Source organism: Tachysurus vachellii, chromosome 16, assembly GCF_030014155.1.
Source record: "Tachysurus vachellii isolate PV-2020 chromosome 16, HZAU_Pvac_v1, whole genome shotgun sequence".
Lineage (NCBI taxonomy): Eukaryota > Metazoa > Chordata > Actinopteri > Siluriformes > Bagridae > Tachysurus > Tachysurus vachellii.
Window position 1 is genome coordinate 6554878 of NC_083475.1, and position 13433 is coordinate 6568310.

The window sequence follows — 13433 nt, forward strand, 5'->3', positions numbered from 1 at the left end:
CACTTGCCATAACTTTCACTCAAAAAATTGTTAAGATATCATGTCATAAAACATTAGCAATTTGCTACTTGAACCGTCAAAAAATGTTTTTAATGGCTGATTTTATTTTAAAGAATGGAAATACCTTATAACAAGTACAATATCGGAGCGACAGTTGGAAAGAGAGATATGTGTGTGGAGAGTGTGTGTGTGTGTGTGTTTGTGTGATGTGTTGTGATGGCAAACAAACAAACAAACAAATATGTTTCCCTTACTGAGCTTATGCTTCATGTTAAATTTAGCAGTGTGTGTGTGTGTGTGTGTGTGTGTGTGTGTGTGTGTGTGTGTGTGTGTGTGTGAGTGTGTGTGTGAGTCTTTATCACCGGATAATTAGTGTTGGCACTAAACGTTTGTTTATATACTCCCATGCTTTTAGGATTTTTTGATAATTTGAAGAAACACACCCAAACCTCTCAGCTCCTCCTACCACGGCCCTCTTATTTTCCCTCATAATCTCTAAATTTGCTTGACAGTCCAGTGAAGGATTTCAAATTCGGACATTTTCCACCAGGGTAGCCGGAACATTGCAATAAGGTATTTTTAAACAACACTGAATCAACTTAGTCTCTACCAAGAACCACTTTAAAAACACTCGTAGGACCTTTACTTATTTATCATAAGAGAAGCGGGAACATAATTGCCCTTTCCTTCCACTTACAATGGCTAAAGGAAGCTCCTTCAAGAGAAGACTATGCATCGTTCTTAATATTCTGCTGGGGGTAAGACATCGTTTTTTGTTTTTTTTTCTGTAATAGATTTTTGTGTTTAAATGAAAGCGCATTCATTTTATGACCTTTCTGTTCTCAGTTCTTAGGAGTGGGCTTGCTTCTGGTCGGGATAGTGATGAGCACTTTTAAGACTGAGCCACTGATAAGCGGTTATTACTGGCAAGTAAGACCAATAAGACCTGTTCAACACCATGTTTTATCACCGTTTCTCAAGCTGTTATTTTATTTTATCATTTATTTTATTAGAAAACTACTTATCTTTGCATGTATGAATGATGTTATTGCACATTTTTGTTTCAGGATGGGACTCACAGTGTGATCTTCAGCATTGGATTTGGATTGGCAACCATTCTTCTCTCCATCCTAGGAGTGTATGGAGCATACCAAGAGCATGTCTTGGCCCTCTTTTTGGTGAGACGGATTTTTTTTTTGCTTTCATTAAGTATAGTGAATAAATGCTCATGTGGTGTGTACAATAAATAGTGGAAATATTCTCTTTTCTTAAATATTATATTAAAAATCTTACAAATCTTAGGTCTGTCTAAGTACACATTTATTTATAATGCATGAGAAAAGTACACTTAAACAGATGCTTTAATGTTAAAGCTTAACAACAGGATATATATATTTCAAATTTTTCTCTAAAAAGGATTTTCCACTTGTGAGTGTCAAAAACAGTGTCAATCGAGGGTTGCTAAAAAAAAACATGTCTCTGTTTAATCTGTTATTATAAAAAGAAGAAGACTGAGACAAATTCACTAGTATAAACTAGTAGATGTACTCATAGACGTTCAGGGATGTGCTGTGTGAAACGGAAGATGAAGCAGAGCCAAGATTAATTGTTAACCCTGGGTACAGTACGAGCAGTGTGAAACCTCGGGCACCATAATCTCAGGATAGTGTTTACAATCACCCAGGTGTAAAAAGCCCTAATGTAAACAAGAAGAGTTTTCTATACTGTCTCAAGCAGCACATGGATTATTAGTAATGTTGTACTTTTATTGGTATTCTATTATGTTCTCAGTATAATAATCTCATATTTATTCACGTCAGAACACATTATAGCGTCTTGTAACACAGTGGCTACTATCCGTGCCATTAATTAGTTAAAACACACACACACACACACACACACACACACACTTGCTTGCTTTTCAAAGGCTCAGCATAAAATGTTAAAGCATGTGACAGTCTTTTGTGTTTCCACATTCTCTCCACAGTACAATATTTTCATGAGTCTTGAATTCATTGCCCTTTTGGCCCTGACAGTCATATCCATACTCTTAGAGCCACAGGTATGAACCTGCTAGTCTATTTTAAACAACTACAAGTTCAGATCTTTACAACATGTCTTATGTTGTTATCTTCACTGAGTGTTGCTGCTGTTTAACAGGTGGAGAAGAAAATTGATGAGAGTTTTAGAAACATGACCTCGCTTTATTATACAGATGAAGTCTTCCATCGTGAGCTCAGCAAACTACAGCAGGAGGTAATACTTCTGTTAATAATCCTGATGAATTTAAGATGCCAATGCACTAATGTGTGGTGGCCTGGGAAAGCTCTAATATATTTATACACCAACTACTTTATTAGGCCACTTTGTATACCGGTCAGGTCAAAAGCTTTAGTTAATGTTCTTAAAGTAACGTGACATACGGCTAAGTACGGTGACCCATACTGAGAACAAATTTACATACAAAAAAAATACTCAGAGAACAAATTTTGTTCTCTGCATTGAACCCATCAAAGTGCACACACACAGCAGTGAACACACACACCCGGAGCAGCGGGCAGCCATTTATGCTGCGGCGCCCGGGGAGCAGTTGGGGGTGTTCGGTGCCTTGCTCAAGGGCACCTCATTTATGGGCGGCCTGAGACTCGAACCCACAATCTTAGGGTTAGGAGTCAGACTCTCTAACCATTAGGCCATGACTTCCCCACCCAAATGTTCAAATCAAACACCAGAACTGCAATAGTAAGTATTGTGATTTCTGATTCGTTTTTCTTGTTTTTCTCATCTTCTAAGATGGACAAGCAACAACATTTACACAAATGGTGCAACCAAGTAATCACTCTTTACAACTGTGGTGGGCAGAAAAGCATCCTGTAACTCACAACATGCCAAAGCTTAAGGCAGAAGGGCTACAAGAGCGGAAGACTGATGTTCATTTATCGTGTTGACTCCAAATTCTGCATGTTGGAGAAAAAAAAAGGAATTCTTAATTCTAGAAATTTCTCCAGTCTTTATCTGATCAGTTTGGGTAAGTCTGAACTCGCTGTAGCTTCAGGTTCTGGTTCTTGGCTGACAGGAGTGAAACCTGACGTGATCTTCTGCTGTTGTCGTACATGTCGAGGTGTATGTTCTCATACACCTCAAGGTTTGAAATGTTGCACATTTTAAGATGTTTTTCTGTTTACCACGGAGTGATTTGAGTTAGCTTTCAGCTCAAAACAATCTGATCGTTGTCCTCTCTCATCAACACTCGCGCAATGTATGTTGTTTTTCACACCGTTCTGTGTAAATTCGACATACTGTTGTGTGTGAAAATCCCAGGAGATCAGCAGTTTCTGAAATACTCAAACCAGCTGAATTTATATACTGTGCTGCATTATAATATTTATTTGAAGTCTTTTGTAGTCTCAGATTTTCATCTAAATGATAAAATGATTCTAATGATATCGTATGATCTATTACATCTTTTATTGTTGTTGTTGATGATGTCTTTATTTTGGATTGAATCTTTTACACTTCCAAAAATTACAAATTTATTGAATATGGTCAGAATTATTCTATATCCTCATTTTCCCTTGTTCTTTTTGCAGATAATTTTACCTTAATAATAATAATAATAATAATAATAATAATAATAATAATAATAATAATAATAATAATAATAATAATAATGGGGCGCACGGTAGCTTAGTGGTTAGCACGTTCGCCTCACACCTCCAGGGTTGGGGGTTCGATTCCCGCTTCCACCTTGTGTGTGTGGAGTTTGCATGTTCTCCCCGTGCCTCGGGGGTTTCCTCCGGGTACTCCGGTTTCCTCCCCCGGTCCAAAGACTTGCATGGTAGGTTGATTGGCATCTCTGGAAAATTGTCCCTAGTGTGTGGTTGTGTGAGTGAATGAGTGTGTGTGTGTGTGTGTGCCCTGCGATGGGTTGGCACTCCGTCCAGGGTGTATCCTGCCTTGATGATGATGCCTGAGATAGGCACAGGCTCCCCGTGACCCGAGGTAGTTCGGATAAGCGGTAGAAAATGAATAAATGAATGAATAATAATAATAATAATAATAATAATAATAATAATAATAATAGGCTAGAGACAGCCTTAAGATTTTTGCTAGATTGAAGATATTGTCACTTGCTGTCATTTTATTCAATCCTTATCCATTTTACTCAGTGCAGATTGAGAAACACTTTCTGTCTCCCTTTTTTGTTGAAAGGCTGAGTGCTGTGGTCTGTTATATTACGGTGAATGGAGCAATCAGATACCTTCTTCATGTGACTGTCCTCAAAACTACTCAGACAAAGAAGCCAGATGTACAAAAGTCAGTGAGGTATGATGTTGAAATATGATGATGTATGATGTCATATGGCACTGATGTTGAAGTTGTAGGGGGAAGTAAGAGCCTCAAATGTAGACTACAAAACATCACATTTTTGGTAGCAAAATGTGGTATAACGCGGGACATTTTGGCTGCATTTGGCAGACGCCAACTGAAAAAGAACGATGTCCCTACTTGAATGTGTTAGAGTCTATATTAAGACTGTGAATATATTAACACTGGTTCACAGACTTAATGTAGACTCTAAAACAGTCAAGTAGGGACATCGTCCTTGTTCAGTGAGAGTTAAATGAGTCTTCAGTGAGACTTCAGGTAACATGAGCAACAGCGATTGTTAGCAGCTTGATGTGTACAACAAAAAAAATATATAATTTGAAAAAGTTGAGCGCACGTGATCCACAGCAAAGCTCACGCACTGCTTTTCCTTCATCGAGTATGATATGCTGCATATATACACTGGTGAATTTTATACACAAACACTAAATCTCCTTTCACAATGTTTAATTTAAGGCGTAAGAAAAATCAACTTGAATGTTAGCTGCGTCACCCGCTGTTAAATATTATTACTATGGCAACCGATAGTTGGATCAGATAGAGAAAACTTAGCAGTAAAGAAAACTTCAGACTTCAGGATTTGCCTCGTTTGGCATGACAGCAGCTGATGAAAACAAGACACTTTCTTTTTACAGTTGAACAAAAAAGCTGGTACTGAGCCGACGACCTTCCGCTACGTCCATAAGATGGTAAGAGATTGAAGGTGCTTTTTCAGCTACTTATTTATACCTCATATGTAAAAAGAAGAAATTGACAAGAAGAGTTTCTCTTGGTCTTTCTCAGAACTGCAGCTTGATCTTAATGAGACATGTGAAGAAAGCTTTGAGGATCCTCTATGGAACAGTCTTTACTTTAGCAACTATTATGGTAAGTTGTATATTGGTGTACTGTATATATATATATATATATATATATATATATATATATATATATATATATATATATATATATATATATATAATATGATGTATTAGTATAGAAAAATAAACCTCTGTATTGTATTTAAGTATTTGAACGATCATCTTTATTTATATTTCTTTATTAGCTGGCTGCTGTGATTGTGGCCTTGTTCCTGGGGCAGAAAATCAAAACGCACTCGTCACACACAGGCATCTCACACAACAGAATGAAGTACGAACTTCAGCAACACAAAATGACCTGATGTGATCTTTATAATATACTGAAAAGCTGTACACGCAAAACAAGAAAATGTTGTCAGTAACGTTACAATCCTCACAGTCTATTTGCTATTAATAGCTAGTAATGGCTGCCTCATTCTGTATCTATTAACCATTATGGGGGTACAGTTGTAATGTTGATCCTTTATGTCTTCACATGCTGGAAATCCTCCAACCAGCTGGTGTACATGTGAATTAGAGAGGAAAGAAATTGGGTTAATCTTTAGGATACAAGAATACGACTATTTCATTTTTGAAGGTTAATTAGAAACACTTTTTATTTCCCTAATTAGTTGCACATGTAGCTTCTATTATAAGAGTATAAATCTTTGTATGAAATATATGTTATTGTTATGTTATGCTTTTGTAAAAAAATAGGATTTAACCAAAAATAATAAGGAGAAATAGTAATTCACAGAAAACAATATCTCATTTTAAACAAAAACGTCCATCTGAGATTAATTAATAACATTAAATAAGTTTATATTTACATATTTCTGATATTTTTTTAGTGATCACAGGACCAAATTCTTTGGTCATTTCACCAGTTTGTTTACATTAATGTCAAATTAAAGTCAAATTCATATTTTGTCACATACACAACAGTACACAGTATGACATGTAGTGAGTGAAATGCTTTATCGACTGTCTGTGTCGTAAAAAAGGATAGAAATATTTCATATGAAAATAAAAATACAATAACAAGTACAAGCAACGGGACTGACTGACATATTATTTTAATCACTGACATATCTGTATCTTCACTATTAATTGGAATGGAAAATGTACAATTAAATGTTCTGCATCCCAACCCTCCATATCATCTGGCCTATATCACAGCTCACTGATACCAAAAAATCGAGTTTCATAAAGACATGGTGTGTTAATTTTGGACTGGAAGAACTGGAGTGTTCTGCACTGAGCCCTGACTCTGACTCAACCCCACTGAACACCTTTGGGATGAACTGGAACACAGACTGAACCCCAGACCGCCTCACTCTTACACCATCAGTGTCTGATCTCACTAATGCTCCTGTAGCTGAATGATCACTAATCCCCACAGACACACTCCAACATCAGTGTCTGATCTCACTAATGCTCCTGTAGCTGAATGATAACTAATCCCCACAGACACACTCCAACATCAGTGTCTGATCTCACTAATGCTCCTGTAGCTGAATGATCACTAATCCCCACAGACACACTCCAACATCAGTGTCTGATCTCACTAATGCTCCTGTAGCTGAATGATCACTAATCCCCACAGACACACTCCAACATCAGTGTCTGATCTCACTAATGCTCCTGTAGCTGAATGATCACTAATCCCCACAGACACACTCCAACATCAGTGTCTGATCTCACTAATGCTCCTGTAGCTGAATGATCACTAATCCCCACAGACACACTCCAACATCAGTGTCTGATCTCACTAATGCTCCTGTAGCTGAATGATCACTAATCCCCACAGACACACTCCAACATCAGTGTCTGATCTCACTAATGCTCCTGTAGCTGAATGATCACTAATCCCCACAGACACACTCCAACATCAGTGTCTGATCTCACTAATGCTCCTGTAGCTGAATGATCACTAATCCCCACAGACACACTCCAACATCAGTGTCTGATCTCACTAATGCTCCTGTAGCTGAATGATCACTAATCCCCACAGACACACTCCAACATCAGTGTCTGATCTCACTAATGCTCCTGTAGCTGAATGATCACTAATCCCCACAGACACATTCCAACATCAGTGTCTGATCTCACTAATGCTCCTGTAGCTGAATGATCACTAATCCCCACAGACACACTCCAACACCAGTGTCTGATCTCACTAATGCTCCTGTAGCTGAATGATCACTAATCCCCACAGACACACTCCAACATCAGTGTCTGATCTCACTAATGCTCCTGTAGCTGAATGATCACTAATCCCCACAGACACACTCCAACATCAGTGTCTGATCTCACTAATGCTCCTGTAGCTGAATGATCACTAATCCCCACAGACACACTCCAACATCAGTGTCTTATCTCACTAATACTCGGCTGCATTGTATTATACAGTAGCAGATACCGCTCTATTGACTGATTTATAACGTTTGTATTAAGGATTATAATCATATTATGAGAAAGCCCTAGAGAACACTGAGTATGCTAAAAGTTAGCCAGTCAAAAGAAGGTATGAAAATATTTAAAAAAAAAAAAGAAAGTTTGGATTTTCTCCGGACCGGTGGGGGCGCTGTTGAGTCTGAGTGTTTGAGCTTCTGTTGTTCGCTCATTCACTTCTGTTGCTGCTGAAAATGGCGGCGTCCATGCGAACACTTTCCAGCCTGTCAAAGGTAATACAGCGGCTCTCAGTGAAGGTACGTGATTGTTTCTTTTGTGAGTCACACAGCTGTTGTAAGGTGATGTGATGGTTGTAATTAGTGCTTTGTATCTCAGGCTGCTGTCCCTCGGTGTGTGAACACAACTCATCCTCCTCCAGAGTCATTCAGGTTTGTTTACGTTTGTCCTCTATGATTATTATTGTCTACTTTAGTCCTCTATGATTATTATTGTCTACTTTAGTCCTCCATGATTATTATTGTCTACTTTAGTCCTCTATGATTATTATTGTCTACTTTAGTCCTCCATGATTATTATTGTCTACTTTAGTCCTCCATGATTATTATTGTCTACTTTAGTCCTCCATGATTATTATTGTCTACTTTAGTCCTCTATGATTATTATTGTCTACTTTAGTCCTCTATGATTATTATTGTCTACTTTAGTCCTCCATGATTATTATTGTCTACTTTAGTCCTCTATGATTATTATTGTCTACTTTAGTCCTCCATGATTATTATTGTCTACTTTAGTCCTCTATGATTATTATTGTCTACTTTAGTCCTCTATGATTATTATTGTCTACTTTAGTCCTCCATGATTATTATTGTCTACTTTAGTCCTCTATTATTATTGTCTACTTTAGTCCTCTATGATTATTATTGTCTACTTTAGTCCTCTATGATTATTATTGTCTACTTTAGTCCTCCATGATTATTATTGTCTACTTTAGTCCTCCATGATTATTATTGTCTACTTTAGTCCTCTATGATTATTATTGTCTACTTTAGTCCTCCATGATTATTATTGTCTACTTTAGTCCTCCATGATTATTATTGTCTACTTTAGTCCTCCATGATTATTATTGTCTACTTTAGTCCTCTATGATTATTATTGTCTACTTTAGTCCTCCATGATTATTATTGTCTACTTTAGTCCTCTATTATTATTGTCTACTTTAGTCCTCTATGATTATTATTGTCTACTTTAGTCCTCTATGATTATTATTGTCTACTTTAGTCCTCTATGATTATTATTGTCTACTTTAGTCCTCTATGATTATTATTGTTTACTTTAGTCCTCCATGATTATTGTTGTCTACTTTAGTTCACCGTGATGATGATTGGCAACTTTAAGACTATTTAAACCCGGTAATATTTGGCCTAATTATCAGTCGTGGAGGTTTATTTCAAAACTGTACCAAGTACATTTATACACCTGCACATGAATGCAGTTAAACATGCAGGCTTTAGTAGAAACGCATTCAGATTAAAAGGAAATGATGGTGGATTATGCATTCATCATATGGGATTAAATGGATTAAATGGGGATGATGTAGCCTAGTGGTTAATGTGTTGGAAGACTGATCAGAAGGTCATGGGTTTGAATCCCAGCTTCACAAAGCTGTCACTGCTGAGCCCCTGAGCAAGGCTTAATAACCCTTAATAACCCTCAATTACTCAGTTGTATAAATTTAAGTAAATTGTAAGTCACTCTGGATAAAGGTGTCTGCTAAATGCCGTAAACGGATCTCTGACTCTGCTTCTCATGGGTTCTCCATTCCACTTCAAGGACCAGCTCTCTGTAATTCACTGATTCACTTGTGCAATTAAAACTTTATTTATTTATTTACATTAGGGTAGGAATTATTACTGCTTTAGAGAGTAGCTTAAACCCAGTTCTCCTTTTTTAACAATTGGACCATTTACATAAAGAATAATAGTCAGCGTATCTGTTGTATTGTGTGTTTTATTATCACTGTATTATTTGTTATAGCAGAAGATACTGCACTCCTGCAGCCTTTGTGAGCACTGCAAATGTTTCTACATCACACACTTCTGTAAGTCACAACGATGTTATTGGTTTGCAGCTGATTGCATGTTGTCCATTATATAATAAACTGACTGGATCCCAGGTTTTTTGATCCGGTTGTTGTTGATATTTGGCCTTTTTTCCCCTTATTGTCTGCTGTAGATCACGGTCACGGACGAGCCAGACACGCTGTTCCAGAAGCTGACTGTCTTGGTTAAAGGTCACGATAGGGCAGTTCTGGACAGTTATGAGTTTTTTGTGACTTTAGCTGCCAACGAGCTCGGCTTAACCCTCAGTAAAGTGTGAGTACTACAAGTTTCTACATGTATCACACGTTCAGTAGTTTGACCACATGTAGTGACCACCGGGGTTTCTTCTTCTCGTCTCTGTGGCAGGTTTGAACCACCGAGAAACATTGAGAGGCTCACGCTTCTGAAATCAGTGCACATCTTTAAAAAACACAGGGTCCAGTATGAAATGAGGACGCACTACAGGGCCGTCGAGGTGAACGTTTATATTTATTTTAGAAGTACAGTAGGTATATTTATTATAGAAGGCTGTTACCAATGATCTTGCTTGATAGGTATATAATACGTTTGTGTGTGTGTGTGTGTGTGTGTGTGTGTGTGTGTGTCTGTCAGATATCCAGGATAACAGGATCCACTGCAAATGCATATCTAGAGTACATCCAGCGCAACCTGCCTGAGGGAGTGGCCATGGAGGTCATTAAGGTAAATAATAAGAAGCAGAAGAAAAGTAATGTCTGTGTATACGGTCCCTTTTTTTTAAAAAAAAAAAACAAAAACAATAATTAAGACAAAATCAAGCAAAATTCAGTATGTTTAGTGGAGTTTAGTGAAATTTTTCCAAATTTGAGTCGACGTTCAGCTAAATCTCTCCTCAGTTCACGTGAGGAACATGAGTACAGCTCTCATAGAAAGTCATTACAGATGCGTCTTCACTGCTAGGAGACTTCACTGAAAGAAGAATCCTGTGTTTGCAGTTTCAAAAATTCTAGTTTTACACAGTCACAAATTATCAAGCTTTTTTATTTTGCTGCAGCAGTAAAACGTGCTGAGATTGGAATTTTGTTGCATATCGTCGCTGTCAGACGGAATCCTCGTATCTCCAAAACCATTACTTTTCAGGAAATTAAAAAAAAACGCCGTACCTTATCTGCAGTGCACAGGGTTTAGTCCGCGTTACAGTGGATTGTCTTTGCGCTAAATTCCTGTCCTCAGACGAGCGCCAGAACTAGCGGGGGTCAAGATTTGTTTTTCTTTGAGCCCAGTGTTTTGAAGACATTTACCTCAGAAGACGTGTTGATTTGTCCTCTTCTTGAGGAGAAATATGCCGCGAAGCTCTCCCGCGGAGTGAGGAAGAGGTGGACAGTTGAAGTGTCCAATGGAGTTATGAGATTTGCGCTCAAGGTTTACATACAGCGACGATATGATTTTTGTGCTTTTGAGTCGTTTAGCAAAATCCACCACATAGAGCTACTAATTGGTTAAAGTTAAGCCACTTGTATTATTTGAGAAATGTAGAAATGAAAAATGTTTTGCTCCATATTACTCATGACTGTGCTGTATGGTGTCTGTATGTATGGGCTGTAAGGAGTTGATGTATAGAGTCCTTCCGCTAGAGGGCAGAATAGAGCAATAAACTTAAAGCCGTAATTTCAGCTACGGACTAAATGCGGCTAATGATTGTAATTCATTCCTCTGTGAACGTTTCTTTCCAGTTGAACTTTTGTGTATGTCATTGATATTTATTTTTATTTTTTATTTTTCAGTATTATGGGTTATTTTGTATTCATTATGGTGTGTAATCTCTATGTACACCATGAGGTCATTAGTCAGTCAGTTACTTTATTTATTTGGAAACCTGTGATGTTGATCAGCCTCTCGCTGTGCTGCCTGATGGTTTGAACATGTCTGCTGTGTCTACTTTGAGTAAAAACTACAGTAGTGCTGGACGACCTGCTGATATAACATCACCATTGTGATTTAATCATTAAAGTGTAATGATCGTATAAATCTCTGTACATTTTTATTTATTTATATATAGATCATCTTAAACATGTACATTTCTTCTTCTAGACTGCTATAGAGAAAGTTCCCGAGCACATCCAGGCACCCATATGGGATGAGGAGAGCCAGCAAGGAGCCAGTTAACGAGGACCTTTTTTGATTCCAAGCCTTTTCTCTGTTCAATATCGCTGCTTACTGTGTGGGTTGGAACGAAAGAACAAAAGAAAGACTCTCATCTCACCTTATATCATATCACGGAGACTCATTTTATGTAAATGGCAAAAAGGAAAGTGAATAAACTCATAGTATTTATAAGTGTGAGCTTGTGGCTTTAAATAACATCAAAAAATAAAGTTGTTAAAAAAATATATATCAACTACTATCTTTAATACAGTCAGATTTATCTAGTGATTTTTCTAAGATTATCAAACTTGTATTATGCTTTTTCAAGCTTAATATAATCTTGTTGAAACAGTTTTACTGTGAAGCATGTATTTAGTAAAAAGAAGCACTTTTAAACAAATGTCTAGGAATAGTTTCAGAACTAGATAAATCATACTATATTCAAAATATTTGCCAATGGTAAAATGTAATTGTTTTGCAGTTCTAAGTTCTAACGACTACATGCTTATGATGAATTAAAGCTACTGGAGGTTTAGCTCTGGTCTAACTCTCAATGATGGTCCTGCAGTGACCCTCTGTGGCTCAGAAATGAATAGAGTGTATGTACAACATACCAGAGTGTTTACCAGCACAACCATGAACGCCGTACGTGATTCACTCACCATCACCAGAGCCTCCTGAAAACGTTCTGTACCGTAAAGCTGACGGCTTGACTAAATTATACAGAAGACAAAAAGTACATCGAATACAATCAGATAGCAACGACTTTTATTTAGTACTCATTATTTACTAACATTCAATTTCTGTGCATGAATGCTGTATTCGAGTTAAATCAGAAGTCGGGAGTTCAAATCGTGGGAAATCATGGATGCCTCCATCTTTGTTTTTAGCTCATTACAAGCTATCCAGCTAACAGTGATATGTAGTGTATATATTCCTCTACAAAACAGTGACAGATTTGACCAGCAAAAAAAAAAACAGGTCATCCATAATATTATAATCAAATGCATAATATTGTGTAGATCCCTCTTGTGTTGCCAAAACAGCTCTGAATCGTCGAGGCAGGGATGCCACAAGAGCCTCTAAAAGGCTCCCCCAAGTCCTGTATGTTGGGAAATGGGGCATCTGTGGATCAGACTTCTTTCTCCAGCACATGATTCACGATCAGACTGAGATCTGGGGAATTTGGAGCATGATTCATCATTCCAGACCACCTTCTTCCACTGCTCCATGGCCCAGTTCTTATGCTCATGTGTCCGTTGTAGGTGTTTTCAAATGTTTGGTATACAAAAGTCGGCAAGCTGTGATGGAGCATGAAATTTTCAGTAATTTGTACTAGTTCTTAAAGCAAGGCTTACTGTTTTGGAGATGCTCTGTAACTGTCATCTAACCATCACAATTTTGCCCTTGGTGGACTTTAAATCTGGTGATTTTGCAGGACAGTTGATGTGACTCCGTGTTGCCTCACACTCATCACACACAGATTTGTACTTTACACTCATCAACATGGGCCGTGGGAGTGTCAGTGCTGTGTTCTGCCTGGCCACGAAGCAAGAACCATCTGATT

General features: G+C 37.6%; 2 protein-coding genes across 3 annotated transcripts; both read left to right on the forward strand.

Annotated features, from left to right (window-relative positions):
- Positions 1-481: 481 nt before the first annotated feature.
- On the forward strand, positions 482-6282 carry LOC132859082 (23 kDa integral membrane protein-like). The gene is made up of 9 exons (XM_060889665.1): positions 482-758; positions 847-930; positions 1068-1178; positions 1988-2062; positions 2161-2256; positions 4213-4326; positions 5025-5078; positions 5173-5256; positions 5435-6282. The coding sequence occupies exons 1-9, from the start codon at positions 699-701 to the stop codon at positions 5549-5551; spliced, it is 795 nt and encodes a 264-aa protein (XP_060745648.1). The 5' UTR covers positions 482-698; the 3' UTR covers positions 5552-6282.
- Positions 6283-7826: 1544 nt separating this feature from the next.
- On the forward strand, positions 7827-12113 carry mrps10 (mitochondrial ribosomal protein S10). 2 transcript variants are annotated; one of them, XM_060889538.1, is made up of 7 exons: positions 7827-7939; positions 8019-8071; positions 9678-9741; positions 9876-10015; positions 10109-10217; positions 10355-10444; positions 11813-12113. In XM_060889538.1, the coding sequence occupies exons 1-7, from the start codon at positions 7877-7879 to the stop codon at positions 11885-11887; spliced, it is 594 nt and encodes a 197-aa protein (XP_060745521.1). In that variant the 5' UTR covers positions 7827-7876; the 3' UTR covers positions 11888-12113. The 2 variants fall into 2 exon arrangements, with proteins under 2 accessions (XP_060745521.1, XP_060745522.1); XM_060889539.1 differs by having other exon boundaries at positions 7828-7939; positions 9681-9741.
- The last annotated feature ends 1320 nt before the right edge of the window (positions 12114-13433 follow it).

Coding starts and splice junctions, on each gene's coding strand:
- LOC132859082 (XM_060889665.1), top strand. CDS start 699: ATGGCTAAAGGAAGCTCCTTCAAGAGAAGACTATGCATCGTTCTTAAT. Junction 759..846: donor TTCTTAATATTCTGCTGGGG/GTAAGACATCGT, acceptor TTCTGTTCTCAG/TTCTTAGGAGTGGGCTTGCT. Junction 5,079..5,172: donor TCCGCTACGTCCATAAGATG/GTAAGAGATTGA, acceptor GGTCTTTCTCAG/AACTGCAGCTTGATCTTAAT.
- mrps10 (XM_060889538.1), top strand. CDS start 7,877: ATGGCGGCGTCCATGCGAACACTTTCCAGCCTGTCAAAGGTAATACAG. Junction 7,940..8,018: donor TACAGCGGCTCTCAGTGAAG/GTACGTGATTGT, acceptor TTTGTATCTCAG/GCTGCTGTCCCTCGGTGTGT. Junction 8,072..9,677: donor CCTCCTCCAGAGTCATTCAG/GTTTGTTTACGT, acceptor TATTTGTTATAG/CAGAAGATACTGCACTCCTG.